The sequence below is a fragment of the Lynx rufus genome, unplaced genomic scaffold (genome assembly GCF_022079265.1).
Source record: "Lynx rufus isolate CCGP_SWC_20201006 ecotype Redwood Valley unplaced genomic scaffold, mLynRuf1.p SCAF_10, whole genome shotgun sequence".
NCBI lineage: Eukaryota > Metazoa > Chordata > Mammalia > Carnivora > Felidae > Lynx > Lynx rufus.
Genome location: NW_025814824.1, coordinates 86,334,768 through 86,356,152, shown reverse-complemented (window position 1 = coordinate 86,356,152; position 21,385 = coordinate 86,334,768). Strand labels below are relative to the sequence as shown.

Genomic DNA, 21,385 nt, shown 5'->3' with positions numbered 1-21,385 from the left:
TGTCAGTGGGGTTAATAATGACATCTAGCTCCTAGAATTGAGAAGATTCAGCAAAATAGATAGAAAACACTCATGCCTGCCATAATAATTGCTCAATACTTAGTAGCTAGTTAGAATTATTACCTATATATTTTTTGATTCAGTAAAGCACTAGTTTAAACCACTGATTCCTTTTGTGATTGCGGATATAAGGTTAACACAACAGTAACCATCCTCTGCCTCATGGGTGGCCACCATCCTAATTTTTAAAAACTATTTATTTTACATTTTATTTTTGATAGAGAGCACAAGGCAGGGGGAGGGACCGAGAGAGAAGGAGACACAGAATCCGAAGCAGGGTCCAGGCTCCGAGCTGTCAGCACAGAGCCCGACGCGGGGGTCAAACCCACAAACCGCGAGATCATGACCTGAGCCGAAGTTGGACGCTCCACCGACTGAGCCACCCACGTGCCCCTATTTATTTTTTGAGAGACACAGAGAGAGCTCAAGCGGGATTGAGGGGTAAGAGGGGACAGAGAGATGGACACGGAGAATCCCAAGCATGCTCCACACCATCCGCGCAGAGCCTGACACGGGGCTTGAACTCAGAACCGGGAGATCGTGATCTGAGCAGAAATCAAGAGTCGGACGCTTAACCAACTGAGCCACCCAGGAGGCCCCCTAATTTTGGTTGATGTATCATTCTCGTGCAAGCATTTGCACATTTACAACATACGTATCCATAGCATCATGTAGCTCCCTATGCAGTTTTAAAACCTTACATAAATGCATCATTCGTATGTGTCCTTCTGCAACTTCATCTTTTCACTCGACACCGTTCTGGAGATTTATTCACGTGGACAGGTGTAGGGCACCCATCTGTAAGTGCCAGAGTAGCCGCAGGTTACCCCTTCTCTAGCTGACGGACCTGTGCTTCCCCCGCTAGTGCATGGGCATGTTTATTCTTCTCCCCACAGACGTGGCTGGGGATCAGCAGCAGCACCATCAGCACCGATCGAGTGCTGCCTGTACTTACCACGGGCCAGCCCAGCATCACCCGTCCACAGGCGTCCCTCGCAGGAGGGGACAAAGTCCCTCATCAGGGTCCGGTAGGACAAGACCGAGTGGATTCCACCCAGGCCTGCCCGAGGCCGAGGTCTGTGCTCCTAGTCACTCTGCCATTCTGTCTCTCAGGAGCGAACGCCTGGTATCACACTGAGATGGGTGTACAGGCCCCTTGGCAGGGCCTGGTTGAGACCCGCCTCTCCCACCCCCACCCAGCCTAGACCCGGCCCCCTGGAAAGGCAGAGTGACCGGCTACGGCCCTTGACCTGTCTTAGTTTAGGATTGCTCAGTTACTGGCTCAGCATCGTCTGCTTTGGTTTCAGAACCGCCCGTCCCTCCAAGAACATTTAACACCACTGGAGGCTTTTTGGAGGAGCGGCCCACAGGCTCCATCTGTGCCGTGTAAACACAAAAGAACCAGGACTCTTGCCAGGAGCATAAAATGGGCCAGGTCTCTGCCTCGGTGCGGGGGAGGGGGGGCGGTGGAACGGAGACAGGTGGCAGAAACCCTGGGTCAGAGCAGGTCAGAAACAATCAGGAAGAGACTAACAAGCCACTACTATGGGCCTGGAGGGTATGCGTAGCCCTGGAAGGAAGGAGCCAACAGCATTCACTTTGTTTTAACGTAAACTCAGTTTAGAACAATTTAGAATTATTTATTTTAGTTTATTATTTTAAGAGAGAGAGGAGAGAGAGAGAGAGAATATCCCAGGCAGGCTCTGCACTGTCAGCACAGAGCCTGATGTGGGGCTCCAACTCAACAAACCATGAGATCATGACCCGAGCCGAAGTCGGACACACAAGCGACTAAGCCACCCAGGTGCCCCCAGAACAATTTAGAATTTAAACATTCTGATCTTGGATCTCATTCCAGGGTTTGGCTACTGGGGCAGCAACTGCCGCCCTAAGACGATGAGTGTCTGATGCCCCCCCAGCTGGAGTGGGCTTTGTGGGTTAACTGCATCGCTCTTGGCCGCGGCTTCCTCGCCTGTAAAACTGGGAGGGGGCTCACCCAAGAGACACAGCACGTGAGGGGTCTGGCGTGGAGCAGGAACTCAGTAAATGGTCACTGGCATCATTACCTATCAGGCAAGTCTCACCAGCAGCCAGCTGGGTCGAGGAGGTAGAACTTCCACCAACTGGCCTCCAGTTGTTAGGAGTCTTCATGCCTTGAAGATCAGGATTTGAATGAGGCGGTCACTGGGGACCAAAGACTAGAATCAGAAGTTCCTAAAGAATCCCACTCCCCTGTGCCTCCTATGCCAGCAAGTTTCCGGTGTGACCCCAACCCTAACTCAAGGGTCTACTCCCCATGCTGGGCCAAACCCATCTCCGTCTGCCCGGGTTCTGAACCGGCTCCCAGAGCAGCAGGACACACCCCCCCATCTGATTGGGAGAGCTCATGAGGCCAGAGGGTGTGGCAGCAGGAAGAGAGGAGAACGGGAGGGTTGATAAATTGACCTCCTCACACGCCCTAAATACACTGCCAGTGAGCAGGCAGCATCTGCAAGATGGAGGCCTGCAGTCTCGAAGCTACAGTCTCGGAGCTAGAGAGACACTCCAGGTAAGGAGAGAGAAGACGAGGAAGAGCTCCCTTGTCCACAAGCTGAGTCCTGTTGCTGCCCGGGGCCCAAGACAAGCTTCGTGGACTGTCCTAAAATGTGAGACAGTTACAGATCTTTTTTTTTTTTAATGTTTATTTTTGAGAGAGCCAGCACAAGTGGGAGAGGGGCAGAGAGGGGGACAGAGGATCCAAAGTGGGCTCTGTGCCGACAGCAGAGAACTCGACGCGGGCCTCAAATTCGTGAACTGTAAGATCATGACCTGAGCCGAAGTCAGATGCTTAACCGACTGAGCCACCAGGCGCCCCAGCTGTTACAGATCTTACTACGAGTGATGCTGACTGGGGATCCAGAAGACTCCAGGCCACGGCCGGGGTGGCGGTCTCATCTGCAACGGACCACGGCAGAAGCCTTTCTCCTTCGACTCCTCCCAAAGTGAAACCAAACCAGGAGACGGCCCGGACACCGTGAATGGGTGCGGATCGATTTATTTATTAGACTGAGTGCTTTAGTACAGAACGGTACAGAGATGATACATGTTTGTGCTTCAATACTTTCCAACACTGAGATTCTGATAATTTCAAGGTAAACAAGTTTCAAGACAGACTAGCTTTTTTAAAATATTCTTTTGATAAATTATTTTTATATAAATAACAGAGAGAGGAAACCCAACATGTTTGACAAACAAGGCCCCGAACTGTGGGCCCTGTCTGGTCAAGGGGAGGGGACAGAACAAGCAGGGACAGCAGGAGACGAACCAGTGCGAGCACCTACAGTTCTGTCCTAAGGAAACAAGGTATCTTAAGGGGGGAGAAGGGAGACAGAAGAGGCCTGAAAACTAATGCGAGTGAGCAGGGGAGATTTCAAAGCCTTGAGAAAACACCACAAAGCATCCAACGGGGAGGGCGAGGAGCGCGCTCTGAAAGGAAAGCGGGCGGCCGCGTGGAACTAGCACTCACCACGTCTGCAAGGACATCACGAGACAGTAATATGCACACGGTTGGCAGGGGTTAAAGGGCAGCGGGGGGGGGCTGGGCAGGGGACATTTTTGTGACTTCCACTGTCATTGTATTTCATGACCACAGCAGCAGCACACGTGGTGCGCTCACCATCGGAGAACGGAGTTGCTGCTGAGTCTAGAGGATGACGAGACACCCTTTCTGCATTTGCTTCTTTCGTTTTTGCTCTAGAGCTAAGTGTTATACAGAGAATAAAATGATCATTTTCTCTTACAACCACGACGACAAATGACCCCACGCTACACAAAATAGAGTATCATGAAGTATCTTAAACTGAGGATGATCTGAACAGAGTCTGCATAAATTCAACAGGCTGTTCTCCTGGCGGTTTGAAGTCTTAGGCGCACAGACCCTTCTCTGCAAGAAAGGGCCCTCTGCCCAGGGGCCTGCATTACCCGTCCCATCCTCGTCCGTTCCTGGCCCTCGAGCACCATCCATGCTGACCCCACCGAGAAACAGAGGTTCGGTAGGGGTGGTGGTGCCCGGGAAAGGAAAGGTCTGGCCAAAAACCCCAGCCTAACTGCTTCTCCAAGAGACAAAGGTCCTGGCGGGAGCTTGCTCCTCGCTTGCTGGGGCCCTGTGACTCAGGCCCCAAGACTACTTCCCTTGGGATCACAGCGCTGTGGACGCGGGCCAGGGAAGGAGCGGTGACAGGCCACACGCCAGCCAGCACCCAGCCTGACTTCACGGACCTCCAGCCCCTCCCACGGCCCCTGGGAAGGACGAGCCACCGGGGAAGCCAAAGAGGTCACTTCCAGCTCGGACCTCACACGATGTCACCTGATATTCACCGCCAAGTGTATCTGGACGAGAGCAGGCTGAGGGGTAGATAAGGACTGGCGTGGAGACCACAGATTAATCCTCAGTTTGAAATACTCCAGGAACAGACATCTCTGGGATTCCCGAAAAGAACAGGAACAACCCAAAAGAGATTTTGTAAAACACCCAAACGTCTACCTTCCCATACTCAAGCAATCTGCGCATGTCACACTGGGCTATGTACAAGGTCAGGGAATCATAGTAATGGGGAGAAGGTGTCCACTCATTCTAGACAGTTCCACAACTTCTCCAGCAGTATGTCCCTTACACAGGAACTTCTCCCCTTAGGACACATATAGAGGATACTCTTTTTAAAAAACACAATGCATTATTTTCTCTTGTTTCACACAGGAAGAGGGCATCATTAAACACGAGAACGCAGCGGCGACAGTGCCGTCCAGGGCGTGCAGAGCTGGGGGAGGCAGTGGAGGGACAGGGTCAGCAAAGTAACCGAGGCGGGCAGCAGCAGGGGCTGCGGAGCACTGTGGGAATAGGGTTCGTTTTTTGGAGGGGTGGCTTATTTGTTTAACTGCTTATTTCTTCATCTGTTTTATTCAGTTTCTTCAGCGTGTCCAGCAGTTTCTGTGGGGTGAGAATGTGCGTGGATCCTGGGGGGCAGAAAAGACAGTGAGCTTGCTGGCTCCAGGCTCTACCGCATTTCCTTTCCTGCCCTTCAGTTCCCAGATCTGCATCTGTTCCCCCGCCCCCACCCTGGTCTGGGTCTAGTGGAAGCAGGGAGGGGGGTGGGGATTGGGTGCTGGGTCCACATCACAACAGGCCTGGGAGGCACCTGGGGACCGTGGATAAACAAAACACATCCTCTGACTTAGGCATGGTCCCAGGCTGTACCAAGGAAGGAGCCCGCCCGCCTCTCCATCTGGGCTCAGTGCCATCTGCCAGGGGACGGGGCGGCTGCGTTTCTGATTCTCTCTTGCACTCGAGGCGAAGCCAGCCGGGGAGAGAAATTCCAAACCATATGGCAGGGGAAGGCTGGGGAGGGGGTGGGGTCGGTAGGGGGCTGTGTATGGAAAGGATGGCGCCTGCTAGGGAGGAAGTGATGGGCAGGGCACCCTGGGGAAGCCACTGACCTCTGGGAGCCAGCCGGCTGGTGCTGCCCTGATGGGCGGGACCTCAGGTGTGAAAGGGAAAGGGCCAGGGTACCTGAGGCCTTACCTTGCAGAGACCGCACATTGTAAGAGATTAGAAATGCTTGCAAAAAATTTAAGCTAATGGAATTAGATATACTTCTACTGCAAAAATTAAAAAAAAAAAATTAAAAAATAAATGAAGTCCTTTTTCATAAGGAGAGAGAGAGAGAGAGAGAGAGAGAGAATCTAATAAGTGCAGTAAAAAAAGATGCATGGACCGTGTGGTTTGGACATGGACTTTACTCAAACAGAACAGAAGTGACTGGTGCGTGAACATGAGGCCTGTACACATGCAGCAGTGGGCTTCAAAGAAAGAGGTCCCGGTGGGAGAGAAGAACTGAACAAAAGAGATCCGTACTTGAAAATGTGCCTCCCTGGAGGTGCAGGCGAGGGAATGGGGACAGAAACCACCAGGGTGCCAGACTGCCACCCTGACGGTAGGCAAAAGGCTTTGGCTGGCTTGTCGGGGGTGATTCCGAATACCAGGGTCCCTATGCCTTTGACCACTGTGTGCTCAGCTGACGCGTGACTGCTGGGACTGCAGGCCTTGAACCTTCCCGGTCAAGTCTGGACCGGCAGAAAGCTTGTGAAGCCCTCTCTAGCATGAGAGGCTTCGCTTCTTCCAACCTCCTGTCCTCCAGCATTCAAGCTCTAGCCACCCTGTCACTGTCCTGAGGAACCAGTCCGCGGCTACTTCCCAGAGGTGCTGAGCTTATAGCCTCCACCAGCCCCTGCGCTCTAAAGCCAACCCATTGCTCTGCAGACCCGAGGCTCCTTCAGCAAAGGCCACGCGGCCTTCAGCAGTATGTCCCTGGGCATTTTTACAGGACCACCTTCCCCCAAGGTACACTCATTTCTCTGACCTCACTGATTGTCCTACTGGTCCTAAAATAAGGTCAAAGTCTACTCCCCAAATGAGAAAACAGGAATAAACGTTGCCAAATTCTGAACAGTGAACCACTGCCAGAATGAGGGCCTTCCCAACCTCAATTCCATGCAGCCTGCGCATCTACACCCGGAAAGACAGCTGGGTACTCTGTGCAGAATCAATTTGGGGGTTTTCCAGGTAAAGGCAACACGCCGGAGAAACCATCCCTAATGCCCTCCCGCAGCCATCTAGCTGAGTTCCAGGAAATGAGACAGTAGACTCGACTGAGAGGAAAAATCAAAAGGGAGCCTCTGAGCAGATACCCACCCCAAGCTGCTCCTGACCCCTGCTTGCAGGCAAATCCACGGCCTGAGGGAGGCCAAAAAGAGATCAAGGAATCCATGCTCTAGAATTTCTATCACCTGACGGCTGACCATCTGGTGGTCCCAGTCTGACTGAAAGAAGAAAACTTCCAGGGCCAAGTATCTTTGCGACAGGCTCAGGAACTCCTGGACCCTAACTCACTGGGTGTCTTTAAAGGATTCAGACCAGCTGTTGTTGATCCGAATCCCCTGAGAGCCAATTCTTGCCACTGAGTCATCTGTACTGTTTTAATGTCCTGGTCAAGGTTTTCACCACCACAAATACCGCGAACGGAGCTGGGTGCGTTTGGGATACACATATCGCAAACCCACATTTAGAACCCACAGGGGGCCCACGTCGGTTCTCCAGAACCGCAACGGAGGGTCCATCCCTCTTATGCTACATGACTGCAAGACTGAGAAATGTGAGTGGGTGTCTCCAAAAACAAAGTCACCCAAAGGGCTGTCAAAGCTGTGGGCCAGAGCTCTGCCTGGACAAAATCCTTCCTCTCTGACAGAATCTGAAAATCAGGTCAGCTGTCTAGGCATCCCTGGGTTTGGCCGACACAGACCTACGGACTCCGAAGACCTGGGGGGGGGGGCGGGCACCAGGGAGGGTGTACATTCAAGAGCAACCCAGGAGAGTCTGCTGATCTGCCAGGTTTTGGAAACACGCTCCTGGCCAGCCCACGTCCTGAAGGTGGGAGAATGAAGCCCAGAGCGGCAGGGGGCACGTTCGCAGCCCTTTGGTGGCACGGCCGGGCCCAGATGTCATGCCGTCGGTCTCGCTTCTGGACACCCGGCCCCAGGAGGGGACATGCAAGTGAGTGCTCAAATAGCAGCTGGGCAATGGGTTGGTTCTGGGTACAGATTCAAATCTGAGTCCCACTGAAACATGAGACTTGTCTGACTCCAACTGGGAATAAAGTGAAATATTCAATATAAAAAAAACAAACCCTTTTTCTGAAGTGCAAGTGCTGTGTATGGCTCTTCCACCGGCTTCCAATAGCCTCTTGGACATTCCCTCAAGGCTGGTACTTTTAACACAACCCTCCCCCAGAGCTTGGGGTGAGAACCTAAAGCAAAGACTTCACTTCTGGACAACATGGAGGCGACTGATTAATGCAATGGAAGTGAGGCTTGGGGACACCTGTGCACTCCGGCTGCCCAGCCGGCCCCCTTCACCCGGCACCTGGGGGAGAGAGGAGCCGGAGGATCAGTGGGCGCTGGCACCCACGCGGGGAGACGGCAAGGGATGCTCTCGTTCACTGACGAGCAGGAAAACTCATCTCCTAGAAGCTAAGTTGCTGCAGACAACTGCAGACATCGACTCTGGGCGGAGACAACCCGTCCTGCTCCCGGCCCACACTGTCCTAGTCTCTGGTCACCGGACAATCACAACAGAAGGAGGCAAGTCAGATTTTCATCTGTCTTCTGACCTCCCTGGGATTAGGGCTCCGTGCCTTGCTTTTTCCTAAAGGAACTCTCTAAAACACGACACTGCCCCAAAAAGCATTTCAGAAGCCACGAGTACACAACTCGAGTATTTGTGTTCTTTGCTCAGATGGCAGCCGAGAACCTATGCTGACTGAGCACAAAACAAAGAACACCAGCCTGCAAAGGACAGGCTGCTTCTGGGGCAGGGGATCGCAGAGTGAATCCTAGCTGGAGCCCCCGGGCTCTGGGTTTGCAGGTCTTTCAGACCCTGCAAGTGGTCTGCCACCACCAAAGCCTGGACTGAACATCTTTCCTTCCGTAAGTCTGAAAATACATCCTGCAGCAAATGCCGATCACCTCCCTGCCATCTGCACACAGAACCAGATGTCTCTGATTACCAAGCAACCAAGGTGCTTCTAAACAATGGCTGTGTTCTTCACAATTGCTTTTATCCACCGCCCATTGGCGGCACTGTCTAGAGGGAGGCAGCGCAGGGTCACGGCCAGCCTGCCCCGCACCGTGGTGACCCACGTGCTGCTTCTCCCCTCACCAGTGCCCCGGGGGAGCCGTCTCTCGGCCACAGGAAGGAGAGGAGACAAAGCGCACAGTTGCCTGTCCTGACCTTTAGAGCGAGTCCCGTTTTGGATGGAGCACGTTCTCTTTATACAAACAAGCATGCTTCCGGTGCCCACCCCCCCCCCCCCCGCCCCGTCATGGCTCTGACAGCCCAGTCCCCTGAGGTATACCAGAGAGCACAGGTGCACGAGGGCAGGACCGCAAGCACTGAGGCACCCGATCCGAGTTGCTGAATTAGATGGTCAGAGCTCAGGACCTGGGGCCCTGCGATCCAGGACCCAGCCCCCCCGCATTCTGCATTCTGTGCCCTGGTTGGGGGGCGGGGGAAGGACCTCCTGCAGTCCCACACGTGCTCCTGGCAGGACCGGGGCAAGAGTCTAGGCCTCCCGACTGTTCCAGGTGACTCATGCTCTCTGACTCACCAGGCCACATGTCAGTCTGGGCGGGAGAGGGCAGGGACGTCGTCGGTGAAGTACATGAGGGCAGGTGCACAGAGTGTGGCCTCCTCACAGGCTGTGTGAGGAAACTACAGAATAACTAATGCTACAATGGAGTTCTTCAGTATGCGTCTGCCACTTAACACTTCACAGGAGGTTCCCGGGACATGTGAGGGACGCAAGAGAGGGGAAGGGATGAGGATGAGAATAAAGTCTGGATAATCCACCAGACAGATGCCGGTTCCTGGGTAACAGGTAAAGGCACAAGCGTGGTGGGAGAGAGAAGACGCTCTTTCGAACAGCACACCGCGTTAAGAACAGATTTTTACCCAAAGGTTCTCAGATCTCACTAACAGACTTCAGTGAGAGAGAGGGGTGTGATAACTCAACCCTGGAAAAAAACCCACAGGAGAATGAAAATAAAAGCAACTACTGAGAGAGTAAATGACTACGAAGGGCCATCTGCCCCGGATGAACACGAGACACGAGATTTCCACTGGTGGCCGGAGTTCATCAAGTACGTGGTGGCTCGTGACCCTGTCACCCCTTAGCAACAGTTCCCTGGGACGAGTGCCTGCCCCGGAAAAAAGGAATTTACGTGTCTAACTACCACTGACGTGGAGTCTATCCTGACGCACTCCAATGAGCCTTCCCCACGACCATCAGGTGCCCATGGATCTCTCCACTGGAGTTCTGCCTTCTTGGACAGGACAGTCCCTTGAACGCCTACTGGCCTCACTCACAACTTCCCACACCATGTCACGAGCGGGACGCTATGCGTTCCCTGCCTGGTGCCCACAGATACACCCCGGGCCGGTAGGCCTGCGTGCCGTGCCTCCGGCATCCCTCGGCTTCCAGTCCCTCCGAAGGACTGGTCATAGCAGTCGTGATCATTTTTGGTTTACAACCCAGGGGGCTGCACTGCCTGACTGAGCAGCAGGTGACCCAGGGCACGAGTGAGCTGGCAGGCCGGGGCCCAGAGGCTCTCGCGGCAGGGTCTGTGAAGGCAGCATCGGACACATTTTCAATCGGTGTTAAGAACTGCAAGCATTTTCTTGTTGAAAGGAAATCAAATAAATAAACTGAAAAGGGAAAAATAAAGAAAAAGAGTGACGGAATAATCAAAGAAAACCCTTCAGAGTGGAAGAGTTTCTTTTCTGTAATAAGCTGCTTTTACTTTGTTTCTTTGGCTCTCACTCCATTGTTGGAGCCTGATCCTCAAAAGATACCCTAGAGGCCTCCCTGAAGTCGGGGTGTCTCAGGTCCATGAGAAATTTGGTGGGAGTAAGAATGTGAGTAGAACCTGCGGGAGAACAGAGGCCAGCTGACTGCTTGAACAAAGGTACGTTACAGGAACATGCCAAGTTAGGCCTACGTTTTATGCAGCCAATGAGGTATGAGAAAGCAAGACGCGAGCACGCGCACGTGCACACGCACACAGGCCGCAAGGACAGCCGGCATGCACCAAGCGGGTGAGGCCACACTGCGGACGTCAGCTGTCTGCGCAAGGCCCCTCCGTGGATCTGCACGGGCACCGTTATCTCCCCAGGGTTCCACCCCCCAACAGGGAACTGCAAGTCAGGACCAAAGCTGAAGAGGGAAATTTACACCAAAGCCTGGCTGTGACAGCTTCGGCCCCGCAAAGCTGTGTTTGAGCTGAGAGTTCTCCGACACGTGCATGCAACATACACACGAGCAGGGGACAGAGAGAGCTTTATCCCAGCGTCTATGTAACAAAAAGGAAAAAACGATACGGGGAGAAAGGGTGACCCGCCGGGGAAGCTCCAGGGAGTGGGGAGGGGAGGGAGAGGATATCCAATCTCTCCACTGAATGGTGTGGTATCTAGAAAGGGGGTTGACAGTAACAGGTCCATCTTGACCCAACCAGGAATGGCCACGTGGACTGGTCTGCAGGACCTGCTCACTCTGAGAGCGCCGGGCACACTGGAATTTGGTCACCCCGAAGTAGGGGTGTAAAACTGACACATCTTCTAGAGATCAGGGGAAAGGCCAGGGCAGTACGTGCTCATAGCCTTGGGTCAGTCAATGTCAAGAGGCAGCCCCAGGCAGGTGCAAATCCATTTTGTTAAGGGCAAGACGGGGCAAAAGGAAGGCGTCTGGAGAAAGCGTGATTTTCCTCAGCTCACTCTTCCCCTTCCAGCCCTAGAAACTGGAAGCTCCTACAGGCAGGAAAAAGGTATAAAATCTTCCGCTGCATTAAGTCAGGTCTAACGAGTTGCTTCCTTTCTTCTGGAAAACCAGCAGGAAATACCAGAAAGGGTACATAGCAGACCTAGGAGTCGTAGGAACCGGAATTGACGGGGAACCCTCAGCAGAGTCCAGGAGTCAGGCCCGTGTGTTTCGGGCAGTATCTGCCCACACACTGTGTCTGTCTATCTGCAACTGACAGGTAAAGGAGGGGGCGATAATTTACCTTCCATTCACTGAGCGTCTTCTGAACAGGAGGCCCAATGCCAGCAAAGAGACAAGTCCCACCTCGGGCCTAGTACAAAGCTGTAAGCGGGTATTCACAACCCCATTTGGCCGGGTAAGGAAATCGCAACATGGAGAGGTGGGGTGCTTGCTCAAGGTAACCCACTTGGCAGTGGCCGAGCAAGAATGGGAGCCTGGGTCTGTCGGTGTCTGTGATCAGGCACTTCCCACCGTTTGCAGCTGCCTCTCACCATGAGACACAGTGCAGACACGAGGAAAGAACCCTTCGCCCCTTTGCTGCCGTCCCCGAACGTGTCTAGAGACTATGTTTTGCAGGGGCAATGGAGAAGTGAAGACAGAATGAAACACCAAAGCATGGAATGGATCGAAATGCGATGAAGCAGCCCCTTCCCTCTAGAACACATGCCCCCACTCACCTATTAGCACTTCCCACTTTCCATTGGCTTGGGTCACCTCATAAGCACAACGCATCTCGTTCAGGCTCACGCCCCCAAGGATGAAAATAATGAGGCGGGGACCACTGCGGTACTCCCCTGGGGCCTTATTCTTATGCCAGTGCCCATAGCGGGCGCTGGGGGGGGGGGGGGGGAGGAAGGGGGAAGAGAGACAGAGAGAGAGAGAGAGAGAGAGATATTAATTATGTTTATCTGCACTCAGAGGACTTATCACTTCATACCTCAATGACTTGTTTACACATTCGCTCTGTACACCAGTGACCAAAACAGAGTAGTAGTAAGTGTTGGTTGAACTGAACTGCTGTGCCAATTATCAAGTGCTTGGGCTACCCATGCTGTGACCTCGTCACTCTCTTGGAAGCATGTAGGTGACAGGCAGGCTCAAGTCAGCTTTCAAGTGTGACATGTCACCTTCCACAGCTTTGCCCCTCGTGATGGTCGTCAGCTTCCGCCCTCCAGCGTACAGGTTTCTAGGCTTGTCTGGGACACTCTGCTGGCAGTGAGCGGTGACGATGGAGTCAAGGCCCGTCTTCAGGCTGGTACACCCTGATTCACGCAGCGAGCACCTCACCTGATCAGGGCCTCCCCCAGCACCAAGGTGCCAACCCTCGGCAAGATTCAGCCATGCCCACCGAGAGCTCGCGGTTTAACTGGGGTGGGCGGGGAGAAGGAAGGTCAGGATTGTGCTGCGATGGAGGGGCTCAGTGCCACAGGGACATGCACGCCTTCTAGCGTCATCTGGGCATCATTGGAAAAGTCTTCCCAGAAGACGTGACACTGAGCTGCCCCCTGAAAGACAGGCATTTCGGTGGTGGGACAGTTCCCAAAGGTGTCTCCTCTGCCCCTGGGCGTCTGTTAGTAGGTCTTCACCTTGTCCTCAGGAACAATGAGAAATGGGTTGCTTCCAGGTTAAGAAAATGGGGAAAAGAAAACAAAAATCAAAGCAAAACAAGGAGGCCAAGTCTCTAGCGAAATCTCTGCCCTTCTCCCTGACTACGACAGCATTAAAGTCACTTTCCAAAATCCTGAAGGTACCAGGGGTGCACATGGGCCAACACAGAGTCATCTGACAGTGTGCCATCGTCACCAGCCTGGCCAGGGCAACACTGGGGATTTCATATTTTGCTCCAATGTTGGCAATAAACATTTGGCCTCTACTGGCATCAGAGGGGCTGCATAATGCCACAGGTGCCACAGACCTTTGGCCTGGGCCCAAGGGAAGGTCTAAAAGTGAGCCCAGCAGGCCGGGCGTGGGGGACAAAGATGGGTGGGCACAGCAGGAGCAGGGGATAGAGAGGTACATGTGGAGGGTTCATCCTGGGAACTGCCAGCTACTCCGGTGCCCCGGGATGCCCTCTTTGGAGCTAGTGGCGCTCCTGTTCCAAGCTCAAATGTTCATTCAGCCTTGAAATGTTCTCAGGAGCCACGTCAAGCTCTTGCTGACAGACAAAAACCGAGTAGCACCTGGCTCTGAGGTTGCCACCTCAGGAAAAGTAACTGATGCCACTGTGGGCCAGGGAACAGCCTGGACCACACCGATGAGGGAGGCCAACGAGAGTCTAGGGGCAAAATGCCTTCCAATGCCATCGCAGGGCACAGCAGGAAGGTTTCCAGATGCGTGGCAAAGAGGGGAACAAGAGGAAAAGCTTTTGAAAACAGACCCTGGAAGGCACCACAGGCAACTAAGAAAACCCACAGTGTTGGAGAACCAGGGACAGAAGTATGGATTGCTGTCTACTCACATCTCAAAGCTGAGAAATGTCTGAGTGTCACCAGGTACGTGAGCCTGCTTGGGATTCTCTCTCTCTCTCTCTCTCTCTCTCTCTCTCTCTCTCAAAATAATTAAATAAACTTAAAAAAATATTTATTTATTTTTGAAAGGGCACAAGTGGGGGAGGGACAGAGAGAGAGGGGAACAGAGGATCCGAAGTTGGCTCTGCACTGACAGCAGTGAGCCTGATGTGGGGGGCTTGAACTCACGAATTGTAAGATCATGACCTGAGCCAAAGTCGGACACTCAACCGACTGAGCCACCCAGGCGCCCCAAATAAATAAACTTAAAAAAAAAAAAGGCGTACAATTCAATGCTTATTAGTATAGTCACAGAATTGCAAACCATCACCACAATCAATTTTAGACTATTTCATCACCCCAAAAAGAAGCCCTATACCCTTTAGCAGTCCCTTCCCATTCCCCCACCCCACCCCCATTCCCAGCCCCTGGAAACCACTAATCTACTTCCTATCTCTACAGATTTGCCCATTCTGGACATTTCAAACAAATGAAATCACACAACATGTGGACTTTTGTGACTAGCTTCTTGCACTTAGTGCAATGTTTCCAAGCTTCATCCATGGAACACGTGTCAGTATTTCATTCCTTTGGTTGGATAATATTCCATTGTATGAGTATGCCATGTTCTGTTTATCCATTCATCAGCTGATGGACATTTAGGTTGTTTCCACTTTTGAGCTATTATGAGTAATGCTGCTAGGAACACTGGTGTAGTGCGATGTTAAAACAGGGTAGTTAGAGAAGACGGGGCAAAGTAACAGTTGATTTTAAAGGCCTGAAGGAGATAAGAGGCAAGTCCTGAAAATGTACGGGGACAGATCGTTTGAGGCAGAGGGTAAAGCCAAGTGCAAAGGTCCTGAGGCAGAAGTATGCCTGACACGGGCAGAGGAGGCGGCTAGCGTGGCAGAAGTGGAGAGAAAAACGGGAGGAGTAAGGGATGAGTCAGAGAGGAGTGGGAAGCTGGAGAGTGAAGGGCCTCATGGGCTGCTCCAAGCACCAGGCCTGCACTCTGGCTGTGGCGAGAAGCCGGGGGAGGGTTCTTGTGGATGCTGTGTCACACCAGGACCACCGTGCGGCTGACAACCACCCAGCGACGGTCCCCCTTCTCCCACTTGCTTGCTCTGGACTCCCACTCACCTGACCGCGGTGGTGCTAAAGGAGGCAGAGGAGCGGGTGGAGATATACGGGTAGTGCTTGGTATCGAGTTTGTCTTCAATAGTGTCCTGGAAAGAAAAGAGACAGATACTAGGCTTGCCTTTTGTTTGGGAAGGGCTGACAGAACCAAGGCGAGATGATTCAAGGAACAAGTCACTTGGCAAAGCGACATGGCCAAATCTGCAACAACCAGAGCTCCTTTGCCCTGTTGCCTGCTGCAGGGGCCTAAAATGGCACTCAGCATGGACATGGAGAAAAGTCCGTAGGTCTGCTCATGAAGAAGACCTTAACGACCTTGCAGTTAAAAAACAAACAAACAAACAAACAAACAAAAACTGCAATGGGGCACCTGGCTGGCTTAATCAGAAGAGCATGTGACTTTTAATTTTAGGGTTGTGAGTTCGAGTCACATGTTGGGTATAGAAATTACTAAATAAACTCTATTAAAAAAATTTTTTTTTAATCTTAATTTGAGAGAGAGAGAGAGAGAGAGCACGCATGAGCAGGGGTGGGGCAGAGAGAGGGAGAAAGAGAATCCTAAGGAGGCTCCGCACTGCCAGCACGGAGCCTGACACGGGGCTCAAGCTCACAAACAGTGAGATCATGACCTGAGCTGAAACCAAGAGTTGGGTGCTTAACTGACTGAGACACCGGCAGCCCCAGTAAATAAACCTTAAAAATAACAAGGGGCACCTGGGTGGTTGAGGACCGACTTCAGCTCAGGTCATGATCTTGTAGTTCATGAATTCGAGCCCCACATCAGGCTTACTGCTGTCAGCCTGTCAGCACAGAGCCTGCTTCAGATCTTCTGTCCCCTTCTCTCTGCCCCTAGCCCACCTGTGCTCTCCCCCAAATAAAAAATAAATAACAAAACACGAGGCGCCTGGGTGGCTCAGTCGGTTAAGTGTCCGACTCTTGATCTCGGCTCAGGTCATGATCTCATGGCCGTGAGCTCAAGCCCCACGTCGGGCTCTGTGCTGAGTGTGGAGCCTGCTTAGGATTCCTGTTCTCTCTTCCCTGCGAGCGCTCACTCTTTCTCTCAAAATAAACAAATAAGACCAAAAAAGTGCATTAATTTTTCTTGCTTCCCTTCCAATTTTTTTCTTTTCTTTTACATCTATGTGAGGTTATAAATGTTGCATTCCAATAAATTCCTGACACTTGCCACCAGTTTTGTAGAAACTCGGCACAGGCATTGTCTCTCATGCAAGACAAGACTTTACATCCTCAGTTTTCCAAGGGTCTAATCATCTAGTGGGTGGATGCCAGCTAGGCACCTCCCGCTGCCTAGAAATCTCCACTCCTCTTAGCAGCTACCATGTGAAGCCTACGCACATGTCTCTCCAGGGGACTGCGGAGCGGGGTAGGAAAAGGGAGCAGAGAACAAAGGAGCGAATGAGACAGAGGGGTGGGCTTTAATTACATTACAAAGAAATCCAATTGGTTTCTAGATGTCTCATGTTCACCCATCCTTTGGTTTGTGGGTTTTAAAAATAGGAAGCTGACTCACTATATATATTTAAAATACACTTATTTTAACTCATAATTCAGCAGAACACCTGGACTGCGTGGATTGACAAAGGAATTCTGGGACAGCCCCTTCGTTGTCCGGACCCCAGTCTTGTCCGCCTGTGGACAGCAGGAGCTGGACAGGGTGCCTCTAAGACCCACCCTGGAGATCCAGTGGGGCAGGATTCTAAGCAGGGTTTCTTCATGCTATAGGCGAGGAGCAGAGGGACACCTCACATTCACAAATACAAAACACCTGCTATGCCCAGAGGACACATCAGCTGAGGGCACAGGCCAAGGTATAAAGAGCTGACTCCAAACACTGAGCAGATACATATACGTAAAGGGCATCTCCGATACATGCTACAGGAGTCCAGGGCGGCTCCGTGGTGCTGGGCGGTCAGACGGGGGCGGTGTATGCAAACGGTGAGACCTGACGGGGACTTTGAAGGAAGGCAGGGCTCAGAAGTGGAAGGGGACAGCACTGCAGGCAAGGGATGGATGTGAACAGAACAGCAGAGGCAGAAACATGCCTGGCAGGGCGGGGTCCCTGACTGACAGGGAGGCTTAGGGAGGGGCTGGCTCGGGTGAATCCTGAAAGCCCCTCCATACCCGCACCCTTAGTGTGGTGTTTGTGACTCATGTGACCTGCAGATGCTGGGATCTGTTTGGTTCTTTGGATACGGCACCACTGAGGGGTCTCTCCTATGGGGCTAAGTCATATGGATCATGGGGTTCTGCATCTAGCGGCCTCTGGGGGCTGTTCTTCCTAAACCCTCAGGACAAGGCTATGGGGCCTAAATGAGCCCCGAGACTGGGTACAGATCCTCAGGGACAGATAACCCCAGGCTGTCACCATCACCCCACATCAGGTGAAGCTGGAGGCCTCTGGGCCTGTAAGTGAAGAGCTCTGGGCCCGGGCTGTCCCACACACATCCTCACACCCCTCCCTCGCTGACCTCCATGATGTCTTTAATGATCGGAGTCCACCGTGAGAGCTGGTAGGTCTGCTCACTGATGCGCTCCTTCCGCTCTGGCTTGCTCCTGCGGCGCAGGGTGGACTGAATACAAACACACGCAAAATTAGACAGAGTCATGGGTCACCTGGGCCCCGGCGACCTTGCTGGCCTCTGGAAATCGCTCCAGAGCACTCCCTTCAGAGAGTCAGCGCTAGCAGAGGCTAAGTGGGAGAGGTTTTCCTGGAAAAGTCCAGCATGTGCCCCTTGGAGCAAACTCGGTTCTTTAAAGCCATGGAAAATGGCAAATGCGGGTCAAACACAGAAGCACCATTAAAAAAAAAAAATCCTGGTAGTTAAAAAAAAAGTTTTGTTTTTGATTACAGGAGAAAAGGCAGCTTTGTGTAGGACTTGGTCTTTGCTTCTGCTTCAACAGTCTGGGGTGCATCGGTAAGCCATCTCCATTCCCATTTGGGTCCCTCTTGAACAAGGGTCAAAAAACACCAAACCACCCGTTACAGGTCTCAGGTCTGGGCTCTGGGACAAAGTTTCTGACTCTGAGATTCCAAAAGAAGCGCATTTGCAACTCTAGCTTTATAGCACTGCTGAGTGAGAGACTCCTCACAGGAAGCAGGTGCACGGGAAGGTTCCTAGCAGAGAGCTCCAAAGAGTGCTCGGGCCTCTTCCTCAAGTTCTGGAGTCCTCTGGCCCCCAGCCTCTTCTGGAGCGCACTGCATGGTCAGGCTTCCCTGCCCTGGCCTGGCTCAGTGACAAACCAAGTGGCAAACCCGCTTGATGCTAAGCGCTGTGCTCCCGCTCTCACAGAAGATGCTGGGCCCAGGTGTGCAAAGACACGGCCAGACTGAGCTCAAGACATGGGGGACGAAGCTGGCGTGGGCTGGGGCTGGCTCAACGCAGATTTAATGACTCTGTGCAACTCCTGGATGTGCACGTCTTGGTTCTGGGAGTTTCACTTCTATTTTACTACATCTATCCCTTTATTCCTCTGATTTTATGTTTTCTCTTCCTCAATGTTGAGTGTATGTATCTTAAGCCACCTTAAGTAATTCAGGGGAGAACAGATAAGACATGCCAGCTTCCCTTCTGCCTCTCCCTCCCCACATGCAAGACTGGCCCCTTACGTCAGTGACGATGGGCACCCCCAGGTGTGCCATGTTGGTGATGATCTCGCTGTCCTCTGGGGGGATCTGGGCATGCTGGATCAGTTTATTCAGGTTCTCCTCAGTGATGCCTGAGAGAACAAAACCCCTGTCACCACACCCAGCCACTGCACATCACACACTCAGAAGCAGAGCCAATCGCTTGAGGGGGGATGGTGCCCCTTCTCCTCCTCAGGATTAGTAGAAATGAGTCTTCACCGACCGCATCAACTTTACTGGAAGATGAAGACAAAATCAAGATTTCCATTCCACTCAAGCCACTCTGTCCCAGGCTGTGACCTTCAGCAACTGCCCCATCGTGGTCTGTATTTCCATCCGTCTTCTGCTTCCCAGCCATTTCTGCCCACCCCTGCCCACATCAAAGTCAAGAGTCTCCGTGTCCATCTGCACAGTGGATGGTAACCCAACTGTGATGTGGGTAAAAATCAGTTATTTAAAGGTGGAGAGTACTAACGTGATGCAAGTTAAAGCACCTGGCGGACAAGCCCTCACAAACTGGCTTTGCTGTCAGTGGGCTCTCCCTGCCCCCACCCGTCCTCTTCCATAGACGCCTCACCTTTCTTAACTCTTGAATTCAATTCTAGTTCCAACTGATTTACCTTCATTTCCCCAATGTCAAGAGCCCCTGGGATCTCCTTACTAAATAATACGCCTTTCCGTGTCTCCTAAACTTTCCTACTTTGTCTTCTCTCTCTCCCTCACTTCACTTGCCCAAGAGAGCACCTATCCCTTCTTCTCCAGCCCGTCGTTCCTACCGTTCTTCAAAAAGATGTAGAGAAGGATGATGCGGATTTTGTCATAAGTGCTGACATTTGCATCCAGCAGAATGGGGACGATGGCTCTCATAGGGTCCTTGATCTTCTCCCCTTCGGCATCCGTGCCCATGGCCAGGTCCTGCAGAAAACACACCATATTGGCCCCACTCCAGTGACAGTCTGGACGGATGGTAACAATTAGACGATTGTAGACCATAGATAGGATTGGTCGCTTCACTAGGGAAGGTCCTTTCTGCTCCCACAATGCACCAATCTGCACTGGCGTCACTAGCACTACGTTCCGTGGCGCCAGTGAGAAATGATGACAGCCCCGGGGTTCAATTTGCAAAAAACAGAAACCATCGTTGATTTTTTTGCCATCTTGTCTGAAAGTAGGCTGCTCCCTTCGGGTGAGTGTCCGTGCACCTGGGCCACGTCCTCAGGTCAAGCCTCCGTTCCGGTGGGGCCTCTAGAGGTACAGAGCTCTGCTGAGGGATCGCGGCCGAGTCAGTGGCACGTCCCGCACATGAAGAGCTTTGGCATCTTAAGGGGCGCCTGCCTAGCTAGACTCTCCCCATTGTGCTTCCCTTTGGCTCTGAAGGACACGCCTTTTGAGTTTTAACTACTCTGCATTTTTTAACCTGTTTTTAATTTTCCAACCCACTTTTTTTTTTTAATGTTTATTTTTCAAGGAGAGACAGAGGGTGAATGGCTCTGAGAGAGACGGGCAGAGAGAGAGGGAGCCACAGAATCCAAAGCAGGCTCCAGGCTCTGAGCTGTCAGCAGAGTTCAATGCAGGGCCCAAACGCACGAGCCGTAAGATCATGACCTGAGCTGAAGTCGATGCCCAACCAACTGAGCCACCCAAGCGCCCCTCCAACCACTTTTAAGATGAGTAGGAAAAAAAGGGCTCTAGAACCTGCAAACCCAACCCAGGCAGATGAAGGAGGAGAGAAGGGCTGGCCAAAGAAGGAAGAGGAGAGAGAGCACAATGACAGCCCCACTTCCCAACTCAGGCAAGAGTCAGACCGGCTGTCGACAGGCTGGAGAAGGCACATCATCAGCCTCAGCAAATCAACAACCATTCTACTCTGTTCTCAGAGACCAGAGGCTGCAACTCCCTTGGGAACCCACACAGGGCTCGCCTGAAGGTTCCCTTTTTCTCTAAGATCCCACGAGTCCATAACCATCAGGACCTTGAGGTTACCCAGGTCTGTCTGGGTCAAGGAAGGTGGGTGCCCCCAGGCCTTCTCACCTCTCAGAGCCACTGCCAGCCTCAACAGCCGTTTGTTTAGCCGGACCCAAATCTAATACTCTCTAAAGGTCAAATTAAACATAACCGGTTCAACAAATACCACGGAGCAATTCTGAAAAAAATGTACACTTCCAAGGATTCATCCCAACTTCACTTTTACTGATGTAGGGATAACCTGTTTTCTGGACAGTCAAGTTCTTTTGGAGAGGACCTTGCACCTGTCAAGATCAGCTGTGAGACTGATGGGTTTTTAGGGGGCCACTGCCCCTTAGAAGAGAGCCAAGAAATCAGGACAGGTCTGACAAACCTAAGCTGGCTCGTCACATCACACCGGACGGTGTAGATCTTAGCTTCACACCAAGGACTTGAGTTGTTCATTCCTGCTGAGGCTTCACATTCAAATGCCCTCCCTTCCCATGGAAGCAGAGCCTAGCTGAGTGAAGTTCTCGCTTGGAGAACGGAGGGCCAGGATTAGTGACTCCACACAACACTCCTGGAAACTATGGCAGCATTGTTATTTCCCTTTGCAGATGAGGAAAGCAAAGCAGAAACAGGCACATCAAACAAACCAGTGACAGAGACAGAGTTCAAACCGCAAA

General features: G+C 52.3%; 1 protein-coding gene across 1 annotated transcript in view; it reads right to left on the bottom strand.

Annotated features, from left to right (window-relative positions):
• Positions 1–2,969: 2,969 nt before the first annotated feature.
• STXBP1 (syntaxin binding protein 1) overlaps positions 2,970–21,385 on the bottom strand; it is a 74,311-nt gene continuing 55,895 nt past the window's right edge. Inside the window, exons 14-19 of the mRNA XM_047069904.1 lie at positions 19,532–19,670; positions 18,738–18,847; positions 17,599–17,700; positions 15,113–15,198; positions 12,143–12,297; positions 2,970–5,052 (exon numbers count right to left, since the gene is read on the bottom strand). Of these exons, the coding sequence (XP_046925860.1) occupies positions 4,970–5,052; positions 12,143–12,297; positions 15,113–15,198; positions 17,599–17,700; positions 18,738–18,847; positions 19,532–19,670 (675 nt within the window). The 3' untranslated portion in view covers positions 2,970–4,969. The remainder of the gene's footprint in view (positions 5,053–12,142; positions 12,298–15,112; positions 15,199–17,598; positions 17,701–18,737; positions 18,848–19,531; positions 19,671–21,385) is intronic.